Raw genomic sequence first — 22,671 nt, 5'->3', positions numbered from 1 at the left:
TGTCAATGCCCTCACACCATCAACAATATTGACAAAAAATCATCAGATGACAACGCAGTTTTACAAGACTAATGAGTAGAATACCCAAAAGAAAGCGTACGCTGCAAATACGGTAGCTATAGCTTGCAAGCAACAGAAAATAGTGAAAAAGACGTAATGCGTTTGAGAACGGTTAAAAAAAGGGAGCTATTGGTCACATGTTAACTTACTGAGAATGAGAATCGTGCCCCTGAAAGTGCCTTTTTTTTTTTTCGCGAAGTCCTGTGCCGTACCGCTATAACAAGTTACTAACGTTCAAAAGGGATACAACAGAGAAGGACGGTATGTTAATGAGAGAAGCAGTCGCAGTCAACGAGAGATTAGGAGTAACTTTGAGATTTCTGGGGACATGTAGGTCATTAGAAAGCTCGAAGTCGAATTGAAATCCAACAGTGCACACGAACGACGTTTGGCTGATATGTGAAGCTCTGTCAACATTTGATCTCACACTTTCATTTTCTGTTGACAATATTGTGAATATTTTGAAGGACATCAGTACTGCTCGACATTATTTCTTATTTTGACAGTACATCCATACGCCCTCAGACAGCCAATATATTGACGGGTTGACAATATTACTGAAAGTGTGAGGGCTCCTTGAAGTTAGATTCTTAACCTCGTTGGTTTGGATTTTCCAGTGAGCTTCATTAAAATTTAGTATTGAGTCACTGGAATTTTCGTAGAACGAATATCTTTGACGAACTTTAGTTTGTGTTGTATTTATGTTTACAAAGTTCACGTGGTGAAAACATAACTTGTTTTATTTTCGTCTGGAAGCGGAAAGGTGCATATTATGAAAGTACGTAAACGTATTTACTAATCTAAATAGTAGATAAGTAATTTTGAAAAGGCATTGTAATTTTGGGGCAGCGTTTATTGGTATGGTGTACATTTAGAGGCCTCGTGTTTAATTAATTAATTGAATAATAACGATTAATGAAGACAATATTATGTTATAAATAAGTAAATTAACAACTGTTGTAAGCTATCAATTGAAAATTTCAGATTGTTTATTTCTCGGAAAAAGAAAAGATTTCATAGGTACCAATTTAGGAATACGTTTGTTTATGTTATCATATTCTGTAAAGTACGTGATTATTTCAATAAAGTACACGTTGTGTTGTTAGTGTATTCTTACACGCTATCCATTTGATTCTCAAGTAAGCAGCCTAAGTGAAAAGATCGTAAATAAGTGAAAGTTCGTTCCATTAAGATTCGGGTGTGCAGCCTTCTGAAGAAGAATTCTTGCGGCCGCCTACCAGAAGATTCACAACAACTGAAAGTTTATTTAGTGTAGGCTCAGTTCTTTGTTTACTTTTGTTTCGTCACATAAACAATAAAGGTTTAATCGTTTCTATTTCTCCTAAAGTTCTGAATTAGTATCCGAACGTTAGACGTAAACTGCCTAACAAATGTAATACACTAATAGAGTAGTCTAAGAAGTTATTCTTCTTGTTAACTTACACTAAAGCTAAAATTCTGTTTGTCATGGCGGTTTGTATGACTTGCCGTATGACTGTTAGTTCCGGGATGTGGTGTACGGGTCGTTGCAGTTTGTTTCATGTCGTTGACTGTAGCGCCATGGGAATTGTGAAAATAAACGCGTCTTATTGGTTGTATAGGATTTGCTGTAGATATAGGGAGATAGTTGTGCGGGAGAAGAAGATTGCTGACCTTCGGTCAGAACCACATAAAACAAAGAAAGATCGGGAAAGATTAAGGGGAGAGAAGGGAGTAGAGAAGCGTGAAGTGACAACAGTATGGAAGAAACGGGAATCGGACAGTGTCACCACCGTGGAAAACAGGTTTGATCTGTTTCCACAGTTGGAAACTGATGAACCACAAGTAGTTGTAGTAGTAGACAGGACACAACAAACTCTCAAAAAGTGTTTGAGAAATAAGAAGTCACAAAAAGTTGCGAAGAAGAAGAAAGTTTTGTAGTTAAGTAATATTCAAGTTAGGTTCTTTCTTCTGTAGATAAAATATGGAGATAGCAGAAGTTGACATTGTTGGAAACTGTTTTGGTTTAAAGAATATTGGTATTAATAAACTTTTCTCATTCACCACTTAGAAGCTTGTGCCACAAAAGTAGTATTTCATAACAAGTCCTTTATAATAGTAAGTACTTACACAGCACCTTCAACAAGTGTAACATCTTAACATCTTCATAAAAAAATCTGGAAGCTCCGTTGTCCCCTCTCACAGTAAAAATAAATAAATGAAAAGAAAATAGTGGTTGCTGGTGATTTTAATGTGGATTTATTGAAAAGTTCTGCCAGTGAAAAATTAAAGCACTCAGTGACACTGTCATTCAATTTAATTCCGACTGTAAACTTTGCAGCTAGAGTATGTAAATGCTCTGAGACTGCTGTTGATAATATGTTTGTAGACATATCTACACTCCTGGAAATTGAAATAAGAACACCGTGAATTCATTGTCCCAGGAAGGGGAAACTTTATTGACACATTCCTGGGGTCAGATACATCACATGATCACACTGACAGAACCACAGGCACATAGACACAGGCAACAGATCATGCACAATGTCGGCACTAGTACAGGGTATATTCACCTTTCGCAGCGTTGCAGGTTGCTATTCTCCCATGGAGACGATCGTAGAGAAGCTGGATGTAGTCCTGTGGAACGGCTTGCCATGCCATTTCCACCTGGCGCCTCAGTTGGACCAGCGTTCGTGCTAGACGTGCAGACCGCGTGAGACGACGCTTCATCCAGTCCCAAACATGCTCAATGGGGGACAGATCTGGAGATCTTGCTGGCCAGGGTAGTTGACTTACACCTTCTAGAGCACGTTGGTTGGCACGGGATACATGCGGACGTGCATTGTCCTGTTGGAACAGCAAGTTCCCTTGCCGGTCTAGGAATGGTAGAACGATGGGTTCGATGACGGTTTGGATGTACCGTGCACTATTCAGTGTCCTCTCGACGATCACCAGAGGTATACGGCCAGTGTAGGAGATCGCTCCCCACACCATGATGCCGGGTGTTGGCCCTGTGTGCCTCCGTCGTATGCAGTCTTGATTGTGGCGCTCACCTGCACGGCGCCAAACACGCATACGACCATACAGAGGTCTATAATAAAACCATGGATTACACAAGGAATAAAGATTTCCTGTAAGACAAAAAGGAAAATGTATCTGTCGACCAAGAAAAGCTCCAATGCTGACGATTTAGCTAAATACAAGGATTACTGTAAAATATTAAAAAAAGTAATTCAGACATCTAAACAATGCACTACGAGAAGACGATAGCAATGTCAGGAAACATAATAAAAACAATATGGGATATAGTGAAGGAGGAGACTGGTAGAACCAGAAAGGAACAGGAGCAAATAGCACTAAGGGTAGATGACACATTAGTAACCGCACTTTATATCTGTTACTGATAGAATGGGATTGTCAGGATCAGTAATTAATGCCCTTGAATATCTGAAACTAGCCTTTACAAATAGCTTCAGGTACATGAATATGTCGCTCTCTTCACCAAAGGAAATAACTTCAATAATAAAATATTTAAAAACAAATCATTCTAGTGGTTATGATGAAATATCAACAAGGTTAATTACTAAGACATTTTCTTGAAAATTTAGTACAATTCTAAGTTACTTGTGTAACCAGTCAATTATAACTGGGACATTTCCTGACTAGCTAAAATACGCAGATGTTAAGCCTCTATTCAAGAAAGGGGATAAAGAGATACCATCAAACTACAGACCGATTTCACTTTTGCCAGCATTCTCAAAAATTTTAGAAAAAGTAATGTACAGGCAGCTTCTCAGCCATCTGACCACAAATAACATATTATCAAGAACACAGTTTGGATTTCTGAAGTATTCTGATATGGAGAAGGCTATTTACACCTACAGTGAAAATGTACTTAATTCATTAAATAACAAGTTACAAGCAGCATTTATTTTCTGTGATTTGTCAAAGGCATTTGTGTGAACCACAACATCCTTTTAAATAAATTAGAATTCTATGGTGTCACAAGCAGTGCTGCCAAATGGTTCAAGTCATACTTCACTAACAGGAAACAAAGAGTGTCAGTGCAAGGGACTAGTGAAATAAGTCATCAGTCATCATCAGAATGGGAAGAAATTACATGTGGTGTTCCACCTGGATCCATCTTAGGGCCATTGCTTTTTCTTGTGTACGTTAATGATCTCTCATCAGTTTCACTGCCAGAAGCAGAGTTCGTTTTGTTTGCAGATGACGCAAGTATTGCAATAAATAGTATGTCAAGTGTAGTTCTAGAAAGGTCTGCTAAGAGGTTTCCACCCAGCATATGCATAAAATATGAAGAAGAGCAGATAGAAGAGGTCGACAGACTTAAATTCCTGGAATTACAACTTGATAATAAATTCAGTTGGGAGGAGCACACCACAGAACTGCAGAAACGCCTTAACAAATCTGTATTTGCAATTCGAGTGTTAGCAGACATAGGCGACAAAAATGAAGAAGCTTGCATACTTTGCCTACTTTCATTCCATAATGTCATATGGTATAATATTTTGGGGTAACTCTTCAAGTCAAACAAAAGTTTTCAGAGTCCAAAAGCGTGTAATACGTATTATTTGTGGAGTAAATTCGCGGACGTCCTGTAGAAACCTCTTCAAAGAACTGGGTATACTAACTATTGCTTCTCAGTATACTTACTCCTTAATGAAATTTGTTCTAAATAATATATCTCTTTTTTCCAACAAGCAGTTCAGTTTGTACATACAATACCAGGAACAAAAATGATCTGCACAAGGACTTAAAAGCACTTACTTTAGTTCAAAAAGGGATCCACTACTCAGGAACACGCATCTTCAATAATTTGCCAGCAAACATAAAAAATTTAGTTACAAATAAAGATCACTTTAAAAGGAGCCTGAAGGACTTACTAGTGGCCAACTCCTTCTACTCGATTAATGATTTTTTAAAATAGAAACAAATGATGTATTGTACATATTCATACTATTAGTATTGTTACTTCAGCTTAAAAAAAAAAATCCATAAGGATCTCCTCAGCATGGATCTATGGAACGAAAAACTAATCTAATCTAAACGTTGCAACTTGTCAGGATGAAAAAAAAATTATTAAATCTGATTACAGGAGGGGAATAAATAAGTCAAAAATTGGGAATTTTAGGAGATTGCACAAAGACATGAATTGGATAGATATTTACAATACTTTTGGCTCAAACAGAAAATACAAAGCATTGATTAATAAAGTTACTTCCTCTTCTGGAAATTGTTTTCCCCTAAAGGTAACTCAAATCAAAAAGAAGTCTAAAAATAAACCATGGATTAAACAAGGGATAAAGATATCATGTTGGACAAAAAGAAAACTGTACCTACTATCTAGGAACAGCACTGATGTTAACATTGTAATATATTGCAAAGAATGCTGCAAAATATTGAAGCCAGTACTCCAGAAATCAAAGCAGTTTTGTTATGAGAAAAAGATAATTACATCAGGCAACAAAGTAAAAACTGTATGGGATATAGTAAAGACAGAGACAGGTGGGGCCAGAAAGGAAGAGGAACAGATAGCACTAAAAGTAAATGAGACATTGGTAACAAGTGCATGTGGTGTTTCAAACTTCTTAAACAAGTACTTTATTTCTGTTACTGACAGCTTGAGGTTAACAGGTTCAGTAAACAGTGCAACGGAGTATCTGGGACCAGCCTTTACAAATAACTTCAGTAAAATGGAAATAAGACTCACATCTCCCAAAGAAGTGGCATCCATCACAAAATAGTTAAATTCTAAGTATTTTAGCAGTTTCAATAACATGCCAACGACATTAATCAAAGAGTGCTTATGCGAGTTGAGTTTTATCTTAAGTTATTTGTGTAACCAATCGCTTATGAGTGGAAATATGCTACATTACGCCTCTTTAGAAGAATAATCGGACAGGTAGGTTAGAAAATTTAAAAAGGGAAATGGATAGGTTAAAGATAGATATAGTGGGAATTAGCGAAGTTCGGTGGCAGGAGGAACAAGACTTCTGGTCAGGTGAATACAGGGTTATAAATACAAAATCAAATACGGGTAATGCAGGAGTAGGTTTAATAATGAATAAAAAAAATAGGAGTGCGGGTAAGTTACTACAAACAGCATAGTGAATGCATTATTGTCGCCAAGATAGACATGAAGCCCATGCCTACTACAGTAGTACAAGTTTATGTGCCAAGTAGCTCTGCAGATGATGAGAGAAAACAAATTATTCAGGTACTGAAGGGAGACGAAAATTTAATATTCATGAGTGACTGGAATTTGAGAATAGGAAAACGGAGAGAAGGAAACATAGTAGGTAAATAAGGATTGGGGGTAAGAAATGAAAGAGGAAGATGTCTGGTAGAATTTTGCACAGAGCATAAATTAATCATAGCTAACACTTGGTTCAAGAATCATGAAAGAATGTTGTATACATGGAAGAAACCTGGAGCTACTAAAAGGTATCAGATAGATTATATAATGGTAAGACAGAAATGTAGGAACCAGATTTTAAATTGTAAGACATTTTCAGGGGCAGATGTGGACTCTGACCACAATCTATTGGTTATGAACTGTAGATTAAAACTGAAGAAACTGCAAAAAGGTGGGAATTTAAGGAGATGGGACCTAGATAAACTGACTAAACCAGAGGTTGTAGAGAGTTTTAGAGAGAGCATAAGGGAACAATTGACAGGTATGGGGGAAAGAAATACAGTAGAAGAAGAATTGGTAGCTCTGAGGGATGAAGTAGTGAAGGCAGCAGAGAATCAAGTAGGTAAAAAGACGAGGGCTGGTAGAAATCCTTGGGTAACAGAAGAAATATTTAATTTAATTGATGAAATGAGAAAATATAAAAATGCAGTAAATGAAGCAGTCAAAAAGGAATACAAATGTCTCAAAAATGAGATCGACAGGAAATGCAAAACTGCTAAGCAGGGATGGCTAGAGGACAAATGTAAGGATGTAGAGGCTTATCTCACTAGGGGTAAGATAGATACTGCCTACAGGAAAGTTAAAGAGACCTTTGGAAAAAAGAGAACCACTTGAATGAATATCAAGAGCTCAGATGGAAACCCAGTTATATGCAAAGAAGGGAAAGCAGAAAGGTGGAAGGAGTATATAGAGGGTCTATACAAGGGTGTTGTACTTGAGGACAATATTATGGAAATGAAAGAGGATGTAGATGAAGATGAAATGGGAGATACGATACTACATGAAGAGTTTGACAGAGTACTGAAAGACCTAAGTTGAAACAAGGCCCCGGGAGTAGACCACATTCCATTAGAACTACTGACGGCCTTGGGAGAGCCAGTCATGATAAAACTCTACCATCTGGTGAGCAAGACGTATGAGACAGGCGAAATACCCTCAGACTTAAAGAAGAATATAATAATTGCAATCCCAAAGAAAGCAGGTGTTGACAGATGTGATAATTACCGAACTATCAGTTTAATAAGTCACAGCTGCAAAATACTAACACGAATTCTTTACAGACAAATGGAAAAACTTTTAGAAGCCAACCTCAAAGAAGATCACTTTGGATTCTGTAGAAATGTTGAAACTTTCCAGGCGATACTGACCCTATGACTTATCTTAGAAGATCGGGTAAGGAAAGGCAAATCTATGTTTCTAGCATTGTAGACTTAGAAAAAAGCTTGTGACAATGTTGGCTGGAATACTCTCTTTCAAATTCTGAAGGTGGCAAGGGTAAAATACAGGGAGTGAAAGGCTATTTACAATTTGAACAGAAACCAGATGGCAGTTATAAGAGTCGAGGGGCATGAAAGGGAAGCAGTGGTTGGGAAGGGAGTAAGACAGGGTTGTAGCCTATCCCCGATGTTATTCGACCTGTATATTGAGCAAGCAGTAAAGGAAACAAAAGAAAAATTTGGAGTAGCTATTAAAATCCATGGAGAAGAAATAAAAAACTTTGAGGTTCACCGGTGACGTAATTCTGTCAGAGACAGCAAAGGGCTTGGAAGAGCAATTGAACGGAATGGACAGTGTCTTGAAAGGAGGATATAAGATTAACATCAACAAAAGCAAAACAAGGATCATGGAATGTAGTCTGATTAAGTCGGGTGATTCTGGGGGAATTAGATTAGGAAATGAGACACTTAAAGTAGTAAAGGAGTTTTGCTATTTGGGGAGCAAAATAACTGATGCGAAAGGATATAAAATGTAGACTGGCAATGGCAAGGGAAGCGTTTCTGAAGAAGAGAAATTTGTTAACATCGAGTTTAGATTTACGTGTCAGGAAGTCATTTCTGAAAGCATGTATGGAAGTGAAACATGGACAATAAATAGTTTGGACAAGAAGAGGATAGAAACTTTCGAAATGTGGTGCTACAGAAGAATGCTGAAGATTAGATGGGTAGATCACGTAACTAATAAGGAGGTATTGAATAGAATGGGGGAGAAGAGGAGTTTGTGGCAGAACTTGACTAGAAGAAGGGACCAGTTGGTAGCGCATATTCTGAGGCGTCAAGGGATCACAAATTTAGCATTGGAGGGCAGCGTGGGGGGTAAAAATCGTAGAGTGAGACCAAGAGATGAATACACTAAGCAGACTCACAAGGATGTAGGTTGCAGTAGGTACTGGGAGATGAAGATTAGATTAGATTAATAGATTAATAGATCATGAATACAACACTTCGTAATGATGTGGAATGTGTCAGGTTAATAAAAGTTGTCTGTACAAGATATTACATTACACAAAATATTGCATGACACTAATGTTTAAGTTAGTTTTATTTTCCTTCCCCTCCCTTAATTTATATCTAAAAATACAGCCAATGAGTAGAAGGAGTTGACATCTAGAAGAAGCATGCACAGGACAGAGCAGCATGGAGAGCTGCATCAAACCAGTCACAGAACTGAAGACAACAACAACAACAACAGCAACATAGAAGAAGGGGCATAAAGAGATACCATCAAACTATTGACCAATTTCACTTTTGCTGGTATTTTTGAAAATATTTGAAAAGGTTATTTTCAAGCATCTCCTTAAACATCTGACTGCTAATAATATATTGTCCAAGTTATAGTTTCTGATATAGAGAAAGCTGTTTACACATACAGTGAGAATGTGTTCAATTCTTTAGATAACAAATTAGAGGCTACTGGCAAATTCTGTCATCTGTCAATAGCCTTTGACTGTGTGAATCACAGCATGGTGTCACCAGCAAGGTTGTGAAATGATTTGAGTCTTGTCGAACTAACAGGAAACAAAGGCTGTCATCGTGAAATACCAGTGCAGCAAGCAGTCAGTCTTCATCTGCTTGGGAATTAATTACATGTGATGTTCCTCGAAGTTCGATCTTGGATCTTTTGCTTTTTCTTGCATACATTACCGACCTCTCATTTGTTATGTTGCCAGGTGCTAAGTTTGTTTTGTTTGCAGATGATACAAACATTGCAATAAGTAGCAAGTCAAGTATAGATTTAGAAATGACTGCTAATCGGATTTTCGCTGATATTAATACATGATTTAAAGCCAATTCACTGCCAATAAGCTTTGAAAAGACCCCTAATATGCAGTTCAGAATCTGTAAGAAATTTCCTTCCAGCTGTGTATAACGTATGAAGACATGCATATTGAAGAGATTGACAGTGTTAAATTTCTGGGATTGCAACTCGATAATAAATTCAGTTAGGATGGGCATACCACAAAATTGCTGAAGCACCTAAGCAAATCTGTATTAGCAGTGAGAATGATGTCAGATGTAGGATATATATATATATATATATATATATATATATATATATATATATATATATATATATATGAGCAAAAATGTTTAGCGTGCACAAATGTGTAATTTGAATCATATGTGGTGTAAATTCAAGAACATCATGTAGAAACCTGTTCAAGGAAGTTTGTATTCTGATCACTACTTCTCAGAATATTTATTCCCTAGTAAAATTTGTTGCAAGTAATACCTGTATATCTCTGTTTCCAACCAAAAATCAATACACATTATCAACACTAGAAATAAGAACAATCTACATAATGACCTAAAATCACTTACCTTGGTCCAAAAAGGGGTCTAATATTCAGGAATACACATTTTCATTAAATTGCCAGTGACCATTAAAAACTTGATTTCATATAAAGCACAGTTTGAAAGAATTTTTGACAGGCAACTCCTACTCTAGAGATCAGTGTTCGTTAAACTTGTTTGCTCAAGGGCCGATACTAACAATACGATGTGCCACCTCTGGCCGCAGATTTCCAGATATTTTTATTAACTGGTAAACTGTGTAAATGGTGTGCTATGAACCTCCAATAGACTAGCTATAGAAAAGAAGCGAGAGGTCTACCACTGACTTTCTACCACTTATCGTTAAAATCAATACCATTCTGACCACTATGTGTGGAATGTTCTCTGTTTCAGATTGTTGCCACCCCCAGTGGCCCGTAAATTGTAACACTGTAATTGCCCGACAAAATATTGATGCATTGTCTTTGGGAACAGATATGATTAATAACAGCAAATGAACTTATACTTAAATGTATTTTGTAACATGAGACATGATCACAACTGTTTTCTACATGTTTTGAAAGTCATTTTTCTTCAACTCACTTGACTGAACTACAACAGCCTTAATTTTATTTCATACTAGATGAGGTACCTGCCATTGGCAAGATATGTATTTATTCCACTCTTATGTTATTCTGTCTCTCCCTTCCCTCATTCTCTGTCTTCCATCTCGACTTTCCCCTCACTCATCATCCCTTACCCCTTTAGCTGTCCATTTCGCACTTCCCCTGTATGTGCCCATGTCCTCCTCCCCTTTCTCCCTCTACATTACCATCCCCCGCCCCAATAAGACATTGCCTTTGCTTACTCCACAATATTTCTTTACAGATTGGAAATCCTATGTGTATCAGTTTGGTTGAAATCGATCCCAGGATCTAGGAGGAGAAGTGGAGGATAAACACACACACATTTTTAAGAGCTAATGACTAATTACTTCTTTTAACAAATATGTACTACATATGGACGTCTCTATAATGCGTAATCATGAATCCAACCCACTTTCATTTAAGATTGATACAATAGCAGATAATTGGTACTAGGCACAAGCACCCATTTGTTGTCAGCACTGAGAGACAAACAAGAAAATATTTCCATTATTATGTCCCCTCCCACAGCAACAACAAATCTATCTGCCCCTGTACCAAGTGGCACCTGTAAAGGTGATAGAACAACTTTACATGCTCCTACTTACAATTTTTCCAGTATATTTTTCATTTGATGAAGGAGACAGGTATAGCCGACAGCCGCAAACCATTTATTCTTTACCGGACGTGGATATATATCATTTATCGTTCTTCAGAAACTGTAAACATTAGCACCTGTTAAAATGAAATAGTACTTTGGGAAACAAACCACTCGCAACTGTTGGATGTATATGACTCCTTCGCCAAATAACATTGCTGTGCAATTGCTGACAACAATAAGCCATGTTTATGACACTGAAATTCTGCAATACAGGGAAAAAGATTTTTAAATATCTGTCCTCCAGTTTGACAACTATTAGATTGTGGGGGATATATTCGTAGGAGACATATGAGTAGTTGTGTCACGTTGTCAACAATTACATCTTTAGTCAGTCTTCACAGGAGTCGAGTTTTGAGACCGACTTTCACAGAATGACTGTCACCATGTTTAAGTGTTGAAAACTGTATAAAATGCTGCTGATCAAATTTCAATGAACTGGGAAAAAGCATACAGTGCATCTGACTAATTGATTCCAGATTAATTATCTCTGTGAAAATAAAATTCACATGACTTTCATAATCTTACAATATTCATGTAGCTAGGCAGGAGCATATGTAGGGTGAAGGGAAGGAAGGGAATCATTAGTAATTTTGTGCCACTACCAAAAACAAATCTGGGATCAGTGTATCTTGTTCCTGAAATTTATTTTAAAGTACTTTCATGCTAGATGAGATAGATGTATTATTAAAATATTATATTACATTATTCAAATGGCCACAAAACTTTATTATAATTGCCTTAATCTCAGACTTTCAAAAAATATAGAAATAAATTAGAAATTTAAAAAACAAGAAAACGACAGATGCACTACACATGCAACAGGCTATATGAGAAAGCTACAGGTCTCTTATTCAAACTGGTTTTTATTCCTTATAATTGCAAAACAAACGTAAATACAACTATATAATTTTTCATCAATGTGACTTGTGATGTTGAACTTTTTTGGCTATGTTGTCTATACCTGTGTCATTTGGGCTGTGTGCAATCCTTATTGCGTCTTCTAAATGACTGGACAACCGATTATGATATTTATTTTACAGAGTCTTCATTTTTGAAAGTGGAGCTTCACAAAGATAAGTTGAAGAAAATAGTGTTAAAATGAATTGTGCACAGTCTCGTGAATTTTTATAATTGTTAGACACAAATTTCCAAAACTGAGTGTGCTGTTGTATTTCATGATGTTCTATAAACAGACCTTTAAGCTGTGTTTATGCTGAAGTTTGATTATTTCATTTAGCAAATTAGTTTTAGGAAATCCAAATTGGCAAAATAATTTGAGATCATCAAGTCCAACATGCCAAGGGTTCTCTACGAGAATGAAACAGCTTCGAATATTTCTTAACAACTGCAAATCTGTTTTTTATTTCTTCCAAATATTCTTTCATGTTTTGGTAAATAGTTTCGGTGATAGTTAAGCCTGATTGGAACATAGCGACAATTGGAAAATTAGGCAGATCTTTTACTTCAAGTTCTTTTATACATAATAGCAGTTTGGCTTCAAATGCAAATATTTTGTTAGTCATTTGCCCAGTTATCTTGTTTGGTCCTTGTAATTCCAAGTTAAGCGTGTTTAATTTTTGTGTAATATCGGTCAAAAAAGCTGTAAGTATCCACCATTCATCATCATCAAGTTCAGGACAATTTTTGCCACTTTGTTGTAAGAATAAAATAATTTCAAATTGACAACCCGTTCCAGCACTTTTCCTTTGCTTCGCCATCTGACAGTAGTATGTAGGAGAACATCACTGTCAAAAGCTTGCAATTCCTGCAGAAGTTCTTTAAATTTTTGGTGATTAAGTTCACGGGCACGAATGAAATTTATAACACTTATAACCGTTTGCTTAATGTTCTTCAGTTTGGTTTTTGAAATTTGATATGCCAAAATTTCTTGATGCCGTAAGCAGTGAATGGAGAGCAAATTTGGCAAATTCCATTCCATCTTAATCAGTGTTATCAAACCACTGTTGATGCCCATCATTGACAGACAACCGTCTGTACATACTGATATTAATTTGCTCATAGATAAGTAATTTTTTTTACAAATTCGTTATTGACATCCACAAAAAACATCCTTTTGTGTGACTTTTCATGGTTATAATTGCTAAAAAATCTTCCTCTATTACCGCATCATTTGTGCAGTAATGCACAAATAATGAAAACTGAGCCATCGAAGCTAAGTCTGTACTGGAATCACATGCAAGACTGAAGTATTGGCATAGTTTGACTTTATTAATTACTGCCTCAAACATATATTTTGAAATATCTTCTATATAACGTCGGCAGGTAGATTCTGTAAGTGTTAGCTTATTTATTTCAGCTGATATTTGTTTACTGTTGGAGAAATTTTGAAACAAAGTTTCAGAAACAGTCATCATACATTGCTTCACTAATTCAGCTTCAGCTTTCATATTTATTGCCAGAATATTAGGTACGTGGTATGATGCTCTTGTAGCAGTCTCACTTTGCCCAACTTCTGTCGACAAATGGTAGATTTTAGATGAGCAATTTTATTCCTTTCTTTCATTTGAATCCAAAGGAAAAGTTACTGTAAATGAATTGTGCTTACTTGTGTAGTGGTGAAATAAATGGTATCTCTTCAGTCCCACAATTATATGCCGGCATATTATGCAAGTACCTGTACCTTCTCTGTGTCCACTTATAAAGCAAAACTCTTTTTCCAATATTTCTTGGAAATTTCTTTTCTCTTCACATATTTTCCTCTTTGTCACTGTTCTTGTGGGTACATCAGACATGATCTATTCCACTAATAATTATATCACCAAAAATGAGCACAAATACACTCAATATGCGATGATTGCTCAGGGGCACCAAAACTTAGTTCATGACTGACACACTGACACGACAAAGCTAACAATGAGGCAGCTGTGAGACAAGCCTGCCACCGACAAACGAGCAGCTGTGGGCCCGCGGCACGTTTGGTGCACGGCTCACATTGTTGGCTACCAGGCCGCTCACGCCTTTAACGCTGCAGATCACCGGCAAGTGGCGTGTTAAATGAAAGTGGTGGATGGTTTTCAGTTACCTAATTACTTTCCCGACTTTAATCACAATTCTGCGCAGTTTCCTTAAATGAAACACCACTACGCCAGGTAAGTAGGTAACTAATGCTACCCATGCGAAGCTGAGGAAGGTTGCGGGCCGCATGAAAACCTGGTCCTGCGCTGCATGCGGCCCGCGGGCCACAGTTTGACGACCACTTCTATAGATCAATAACTTAACAGGGACTGTTAGACCAGCTTAAGTAAAAATGTCTCTTAGATTTCAGTTTTGACAGAACTTGATCGCAACAATCAAGATTAGGTATTTTGGGTAAGATAAATTTATTGAAAGTTCATTCTGACAGTCTATTAATTCTGTAAATATTAGCAATACCTGTAATGTAATCAGCTATTGACAATCTCCTGGCAGATGATCAGGGCAGCGAATATTATATTCAGATGTTTTATGTTATACTTTCTGACGTGTTCCACACCCACGAGAATCATCACATTTTTGGATCTGTGGGATGAAAACAAAATCTAATCTAAATAATATGCAGGGATTTGAAAGTGACCTTTTTCATACAAAAATGCCTGCTTACTAACTCAAGCTATGTGATTTGATTGTATGATACTACTAACAACATGTCTATCCTCGGTCTGTAGATGTGTGGGGCCATTGAAATCCTGCATGGCATTGAGGGTGGCCCTCCTGACCTTTTGATTCTGTATTTGCATAAGAGTCATGTATGCCCACGAAACACTAGAAACCACATTCTTGGTATGCCACTATCCTTCAGTTGTTGAATTCCAATATTTTTTGGTAGACCTTTCCTCTTCTTACATGAAGCATAACAGTATTCTCACTGTCAACATTCAGATATGTTTTATGAATGAAAAACCCACCGTTTAATCTTTCTTTATACAGTCCACTGTCGTATTTCCCATCTTTTTTTCATCTAGTTCTCTTTTCATGATAGTGGCTTCAGGTTTGTTTTCATTGTGTAGCCCTGCTATAAATTAATTTCACAGTTCAGTGTTCCCTTCATTGTTTAGTGCTGGTTTATCATCTGACATCTTGATTTTCGCGCAGCTGCTTCTCTTTTCCCAAAAAGTTGTTTTAATGTTTCTACATGCTGCATCCATTTTTCCCAAAGTGATTTACTCTTCTACAACTTTGCATTTTTCCACTAGCCATTCTTGTTTCTTGATAATCTCATTTTTTACACATATGTAATGCCTTTAGCTTGATTCATTTGCTCCATTTTTATAATTCTACTTTTGTCTATTAAATTTAGTGTTTTTATACAATGGATACAATGGAAAATCCAAGATGGAATGTGACAATATTAAGAAAAGGATAGTTGCTACTCACCATATAGTGGAGATGCTGAATCACAGGTAGGTGCAGCTAAAAGAAAAACAAAATTCAATACTTTATTTTGAGTCTTTGTTGCCCTCAAAATTTCAAACTGTGATAATGAAAGTATATTGGACAAGGATAAAATCTAGAAGAAAAGGAGCTGTTCTGAATTGGTGTGGTGATCAGATGACCAAAATGAAAAAAAGAAAAAGAAAGAGGTTAAAGTACGTCATAAAGTATTGAGTTACTACATGAATAAACAAAAATTACTAGCCAAACTCCAGTGTAATTTGACTGTTACTGTTATCTTAGCATGAACTTATATTCACATTCAGTGGTTCAAAATCGTGATCACTGCAAAACATAGGGTTATCAATGTCTTTATATTTGCATACCTCTGCGAAGTAAGTGACAAATGTCCCATTGTTCACATCAAATTTTTGGTCATTGGATGCTTGGCAATATGTATCAGAATTTGAAGTATAATGCCTTTACTTTTTACCCCACTAATATTTTGGTAAAAAACATGACAGTCATACCTTTCAGTGTACCCCAAAGGAAAAAGCCACTCTCAACCCCGACCCCACCCCGCCCCTTTCTCCTACTTAATGATTGACTGGCTCTTGATTCTGCTGTCATCCACGCCAGTTTATCCATACTTTCTCTTTGGAGACATAGACCATCATTAATAAAGCTGCATCTATCTGTACAGTTGTCCAGTTCCAAAACTATACATGACCCTTTAATTGATAAAAGAAGTCACTAAAACTATATATTAACTGGTCCCATAGAGCTGTAATTTTTTCCCCAGTCATAAAGCCTCAAAACAGAATGAAACTCAACATTTCTTTAATTTGTTATTGAATTTACCAAGCCATATCCATTAATGTAGTCCTGATCTTCACCGAGACTCTTTTCTGCCCCACCCTTTGTTACCACGTGATTCTCCTTTGCAGTATTCTTACACAAAGATTCAAGGTGTTGTATCTACATTCATACTCTGTAAACTACAGGGAAGTGCATGCAGAGGGTATTTCCTATTGTACTAGTTATTAGAGCTGTTTCCTGTTTCATTCACACATGAAACTCAGGAAGAATGACTATTTAAATGCCTGTATCTGTGTTGTAACTAATCTAACCCTGTCCTCAAAATCCCTACAGTGATGTGTATGGGGTGCAGTATATTCTTAAGAGTCATCATTTAAAGCTGGTTCTTGAAACTTTGTAAATAGGCTTTTTCAGGGTAGTTTGCAGCTATCTTCAAGTAACTGTCAATTGCGTTTCTCCAGAATCTCTATTACACTGCCCTGTGGATGTTAGCATTCATACTGGCCTTTCTCTGTACATGTCCAATACCTTCTGTTAATCCTATTTGGTACAAGTCCCACAGACTCAAGCAATTATCGGATGGGTTCATCATTGATTTGTAAACAGTCTCTTTTGTGGACTGATTGTGTTTCCCAAATTGTACCAATAAACTGAAGTTTGCCACCTTCTTATCATTATTCCATTTCATGTCCTTACAAATTTTTACACCCAGATATTTGTATGAGTTGACCAATTCCAACTGTGACTCATTGATATTTTACTAGGTTGGAACAACACACAAGTGTTACGGAAATGGTTCGGGAACTCAAATGGGAATCCCAGGAGGGAAAGTGACATTGTTTTGGAGGAACACTGAGAAAATTTAGGGAACCGACAGTTAAAGCTGACTGCAGAACGATCCTACTGTCACCAGCATGCATTTTGTTAAATAACCACAAAGATAAAATATGAGAAATTAGAGCTCGTATTGAGGCATATAGACAGTCATTTTTCTCTTGCTCTTTTTGTGAGTCGAACAGGAAAGGAAATGACTAGTAGTGGTACAGGGTACCCTATGCCATGTGCTGTATGGTTGCTTGTGGAGTACGTGCAACATGCTACATCCTCCCTACTAAAACAAGTCTTCATTCGTCACATATTTTGCTTAATACCCCACACAAACTGTACTTTTAATAATATGCATAGGTGTGATACTGTGTCAAATGCCTTTTGGAAGTTCTATTTGTACTGGAAATTCTATTTGTATTGTATCATCTGATGGAGACTGTAGTAATTTTTACCTAAATTTTCATGCAGCTGCTAACCTCTCCCAGGAGAGCTACTTAAAAGTACAAAATTTGTGCTGCTCCTTTATACTATATCAGAAACACATGATTTTCTAGTGAGAGCCTGCTGAACTCTGCTTATGCATATGTGTTTCTGTAGCTATTTTATCATATATGTACTGTTATAATTCTTGTATTATCAGAAATAAATCTAGTGTCTCGCTTTAAACAAAATGAGAGCTCATTGACCTACACAGTATGGTTGGGTGGTGTAGGATCAAATCTCTTGGGAAGTCATTTATAATTTCAGATTTTCCAATTATAAAATGTTCAAATCACTGAGCATTACTTACAGCATATGTTTTCTTCACAAATAACTAAAACAAGTAATTTTATGTAATCAAATTCAAAAGGTAGGGTGTGGATGGCAATCTTATGATATTCTCAGTTTTTAGGATTGTTAGTAGTTCTGATAATCTGACAATTGTATAATTTCTCTTACAGAAGACTTCTGAAAACATTATATTAAATTATGAAATTACAGAAATATGTGGAGAATTGTACATTTCCTTAAATGATCGTGATATGATTGCAGTGTAGTAATTAAAAATGTTGAATTGACACTGAATTGATTAGATGTGCATTGAAATATGTATATTTTATTAATAGGAATGACTGGAATGAAAGTGGAGGGAAGGGAAGGAACTGAGAACCCCATGAACACTGATGATAATGTAGTGACGAATTCCTATAGGCTACTTGATGAAGTTGCTGTTTCCTTGGAACAGAAGTGTATTCTCCATGTTTGTGGCCAAAGGTATGTTGTATTACTATCCTATTCTTAGATTAGTGAAAACCACATTTATATCACAATTGTGCAACCCTTATTGCATTTTAAGGGAATGTGGGTCAGGCGAACAAAAGAAACCATACCAAGTGGTCCAGCACTGGTTGCTTGACCATCTCAGAAAAATTTTGTATTTTCTAGTTGAATTCCCCAATGTTTAGTAGTCACAAAAATATTTTTTTAAAAACTTTATTGTTTATTATTTTGAAATGGTGGCCATATTTGTTCCAGGCCGCATACATTTTTTCGTATTTGCAAGTGTCTACATTTTTTACAATTATTCAGTAGTGGATTGTCCTAAGCCTTTCAGATAAAATACATTTAGTTCAACACACTCTGGGCTACAAATTAACATCATTACCACTTAGCTGAATGTAGTCTTTAATATATTTTTAATAGCTCAAATTTAAAAAATCAATTTTTGAACACTAGCTTTACAAAGAAAGATTAATTTCTCAGCTTTAATATTTTTCCTACTATTACACTGTATGGTGTAGTTACTTTTTATAAAAGTATCAATGGTGAACAGCTTACACTTAAAAAATACACTATTTTAAAAAATGGATTTTTTTTAAATTTTTCCATTTGTGGCCTGCAATACCTTTGTTGGGGGACCAGATAAAAATCAGAAAATTTCACAGTTAATTGACCTTTATGATATCAAACTTCAGTATAAATTTCAACTTTGAGATTCAATTGGAAGTTATGGAAAAAAGATTACAAACATGTGTCAAAAATACATTTTTTAACATCTGCAATATCTGGTAGGCTAATCAAATAAAGTGTACCAACTGCATAATGTAACACACCACATTAACTAGCTAATGATTATTTGTCGAAACAGTGCTGTGGTAATTGTTTCAGCAGGCTAACAGTTGCATGTGCAAGCCTATACAAGTCTGATTGTTGTCTCCCCCTTAAACTAACAATTGTACCCTTATTTAGCTAGAAGTTCTTGAAGTGTGCAGTTGAAAAATGATGTCTCAGTGTTCTGTTGGTGTTATTATTGATGAAACATGTCATAAAAGTGTGTGTGGACTGTATCCTAAAGACATTACTTTAATTGAAGATTACAGTGAAAAAGAAAAAGTGTTGTTTTACTTACGAGTCGGCCCAGAGGTCAAATCAACATGCAAGTACCATGAAATGAAATAGTTAAAAAAAATTCATCACCTCTTTTGTCAGTCTTGCATGGACCTTTTTGAGAAACATAAGAAACCTATAACAAAAGGTCTGCGAGAAATAACATTTGATCATTGTTCTAAAAATAAAAGCCCTTTTGTCCACCTCATACCAGGAAAATCATTGTGTCCAGCATGTTATTCTAAGATATTTGTAATTCACAAGAGAAAGGATAGTGAAACCTCTGATACAGAATTTTCTAACTTATTAGCAACCATTAAAAAAGTAGATACAGCTTGTGAGATCTTGGGTATATCACCTGCTAGTAAAATTAGAAAACTAAGTCAAGTTAAAGGACCAAGTGCCTTGAATACAAAAATTGAGAAAGTGGCAGCTACAGTCAAAAAGAATTTGGAAGTTCCATTTTAAAATACAATTTGTACTAAAACAGATGGAAGTTCTAAAACTTCACCAACTGAATATGATGATTTGATAGAAAAACTAAAAACTGAATGCAGTACTTCAAACAAAGAGGATAAAATTAAGATTATTAGTTTACCGCCAAATTCTTGGAGTTGAGCAGAAGTTAATGATGAATTTAATGTGCCAGAACGTCGTGTTAAATGAACAAGGCAATTAATAAAAGAACGGGGAACTTTACCAGCATTACAGAAGAAAAGTGCATCTAAGTTGGTAGATGAAAACACAATCAATAAAGTTATTAAATATTATGACGATGAAAATAAGTCGTTTGATGTCTGACAAAAAAGACTGTGTTTCTGTGAAAGAAAATGGTTCTAAGATTCAAAGACAAAAAAGATTAATACTGTGTAATTTAAATGAACAGTTCACTGAGTTTAAAAAAGAAAATCCTGACATTGAAGTTGGAAGATCAAAGTTTCGCTAGTTGAGACCAAGATGGTGTATTGTTGCAGGGGCATCTGGCATCCACAATGTTTGTGTTTGTTTGTATCATCAGAATGTAAAGTTGATGGTAGATGGGGCCAATCTTAGAGTTGACTATAAAGACCTTTTGGAAGTTATGGCATGCAATATTGACAGTTACAATTGTATGATCAAGGGAAAATGTGGAGATTGTCCAGACAAACAAGCCTTACTTGACATGTTTGAAGAATCTGAAGAAGACTATTTGATGCTTGACAGTATAAAATACAAACAGTGAGTGACACAAGACAGAACTGAAATGGTGACAGTCATAAAATCACGAGAAGAATTTTTTGAAGTGTTGGTGGTTAACCTTGAAAATCTGAAAAAGCATAATTTTTTTACAAAAGCTCAAAGTAAATATTTGAAAGACAATGAAGCAAACCTTGGCAGCTGATGAATGCTTAGTTCTTGGTGACTTTTCAGAAAATTATTGCTTTGTTGTTCAAGATGAAGTACAAGGGCACCACTGGGTAAACAAACAGGCCACAGTTCATCCATTTGTATTCTATTATAAGGATGAAGATGAACTAATGAGCCACAGATTTTGTGTCATAAGTGACTACCTCGAACACAACACTACAGCAATGCACATTTTTCAACTAAAATTAACAAACTACATTAAACAGCACCACCACCATTCCATAAAAAAACTTATTTACTTTTTGGATGGGGCAGCAAGTCACTATAAAAACAAACAAAAAAAAATATTAACATCTCGTTTCATAAAGAAGATTTTGGGTTTGATATAGAATGGCACTTTTTCGCTTCAGTGCTTGGGAAGAATGCTTGTGATGGTGTTGGGGCTCCAAAACGCAAGCTGCCACAAAAGGAAGTCTGTAACCTACCGATGACAAGAGAAGAGCTTTTCCTTTGTCATTATATCTCTCTGCTGTGGTTGTAATAAATCCTTGTTTTTGTTTACCTGTGTCTTACTATTGCTTATCAAGCATGTTTCCAAGGGAGATATAACTGACCTTACTCTAGATTTCAATCATTTCATCAAAGGCTATGTGTTAGATGTAAATATCATGCCATCTTTGTAATCTTCCAGGCTGATTTAGATTTCTGTCGCTTAGACTGTAATGCAAAAGTAGGTAAATGGGTTACAATGTCAAGCATCCTTCTCATCATTTGAATGCTGGTTACACTACATGAGTAGCCACATCATTCAGAACTGCTGAGGCTGCAAGTCCATGGTATTATGTAAGTGCCTTGATAAACTACTTGTCACAGGGCACATGGGTTAGCACGCAAACAGGAACAATTTCAGGCTTCCTGAATTATGCAGAAAAGTTTTGTAAGGGGATGGGATGTTTATGTGATGGATCCGTCTTTCTTATTCAGTTCAGGATTGTGACAGTGTCTGCATAGAAGGCATATTTACATTTGTAATGTAGGTGCATCGAGTATCGTCATCCATTCTCTCATTCACACATATCCTGTAGATCCCATCATAGGGTGAATGTAAATGAGTCACATTATACATGATCGCAGAAATGAAGTTATCTAAATTACTAAATGGGTAAAACAGTCACCTGGATCCAGTTGCAGGTTGCCCATCTGCTGGTTTCCAGGGGCAACAAAAATTTAATTTTCGGTATCCCATATAATTGTTGACCAAATCTAAAAATTTTAAATGCTGTAATAATTTACTACTTAAGAGGTATAATCTTACATTAAAGGTTTAACATTGTAAGTCAAGTATTAAAGTTAGAGACTTTGTTTATGTCTTGAGGCAGAATAACCAATGGTGTGTAGATTATCCAAACTAAAGTTGTCCAGTATTTGAGAGTGAGAGATTTAGCAACTTCCAACAAATTTTACTAACAATTTCAAACCTTTCTGAAATTTTTTCTCACTGACAGTCCCCACCCCCACTCTTTGATACCCTGCTATCCACATATTTGTGAAAGGAAAGTAGTTTATCACGTACCACATTTTTGAAATAGTTAAGCACTTACTATATTT

General features: G+C 36.1%; 2 protein-coding genes across 3 annotated transcripts in view; one reads left to right on the top strand and one right to left on the bottom strand.

The window, feature by feature from the left end:
• The first annotated feature begins 705 nt into the window (after positions 1–705).
• Positions 706–22,671, top strand: part of LOC126272808 (WD repeat-containing protein 89) — a 264,167-nt gene continuing 242,201 nt past the window's right edge. Inside the window, exons 1-2 of one of the 2 annotated variants that reach the window (XM_049975994.1) lie at positions 706–838; positions 18,456–18,603. In XM_049975994.1, coding sequence (XP_049831951.1) covers positions 18,458–18,603 — 146 coding nt within the window. In that variant the 5' untranslated portion in view covers positions 706–838; positions 18,456–18,457. The remainder of the gene's footprint in view (positions 839–18,455; positions 18,604–22,671) is intronic. The other variant, XM_049975995.1, reaches the window with a different exon arrangement.
• On the bottom strand, positions 12,923–13,351 carry LOC126273287 (protein ZBED8-like). Its single transcript, XM_049976831.1, has one exon. The coding sequence runs from the start codon at positions 13,349–13,351 to the stop codon at positions 12,923–12,925; it is 429 nt and encodes a 142-aa protein (XP_049832788.1).

The sequence above is a fragment of the Schistocerca gregaria genome, chromosome 5 (genome assembly GCF_023897955.1).
Source record: "Schistocerca gregaria isolate iqSchGreg1 chromosome 5, iqSchGreg1.2, whole genome shotgun sequence".
Lineage (NCBI taxonomy): Eukaryota > Metazoa > Arthropoda > Insecta > Orthoptera > Acrididae > Schistocerca > Schistocerca gregaria.
The sequence above is the reverse complement of the archived record's forward strand: the minus strand, read 5'-3'. Positions and strand labels throughout refer to the sequence as shown.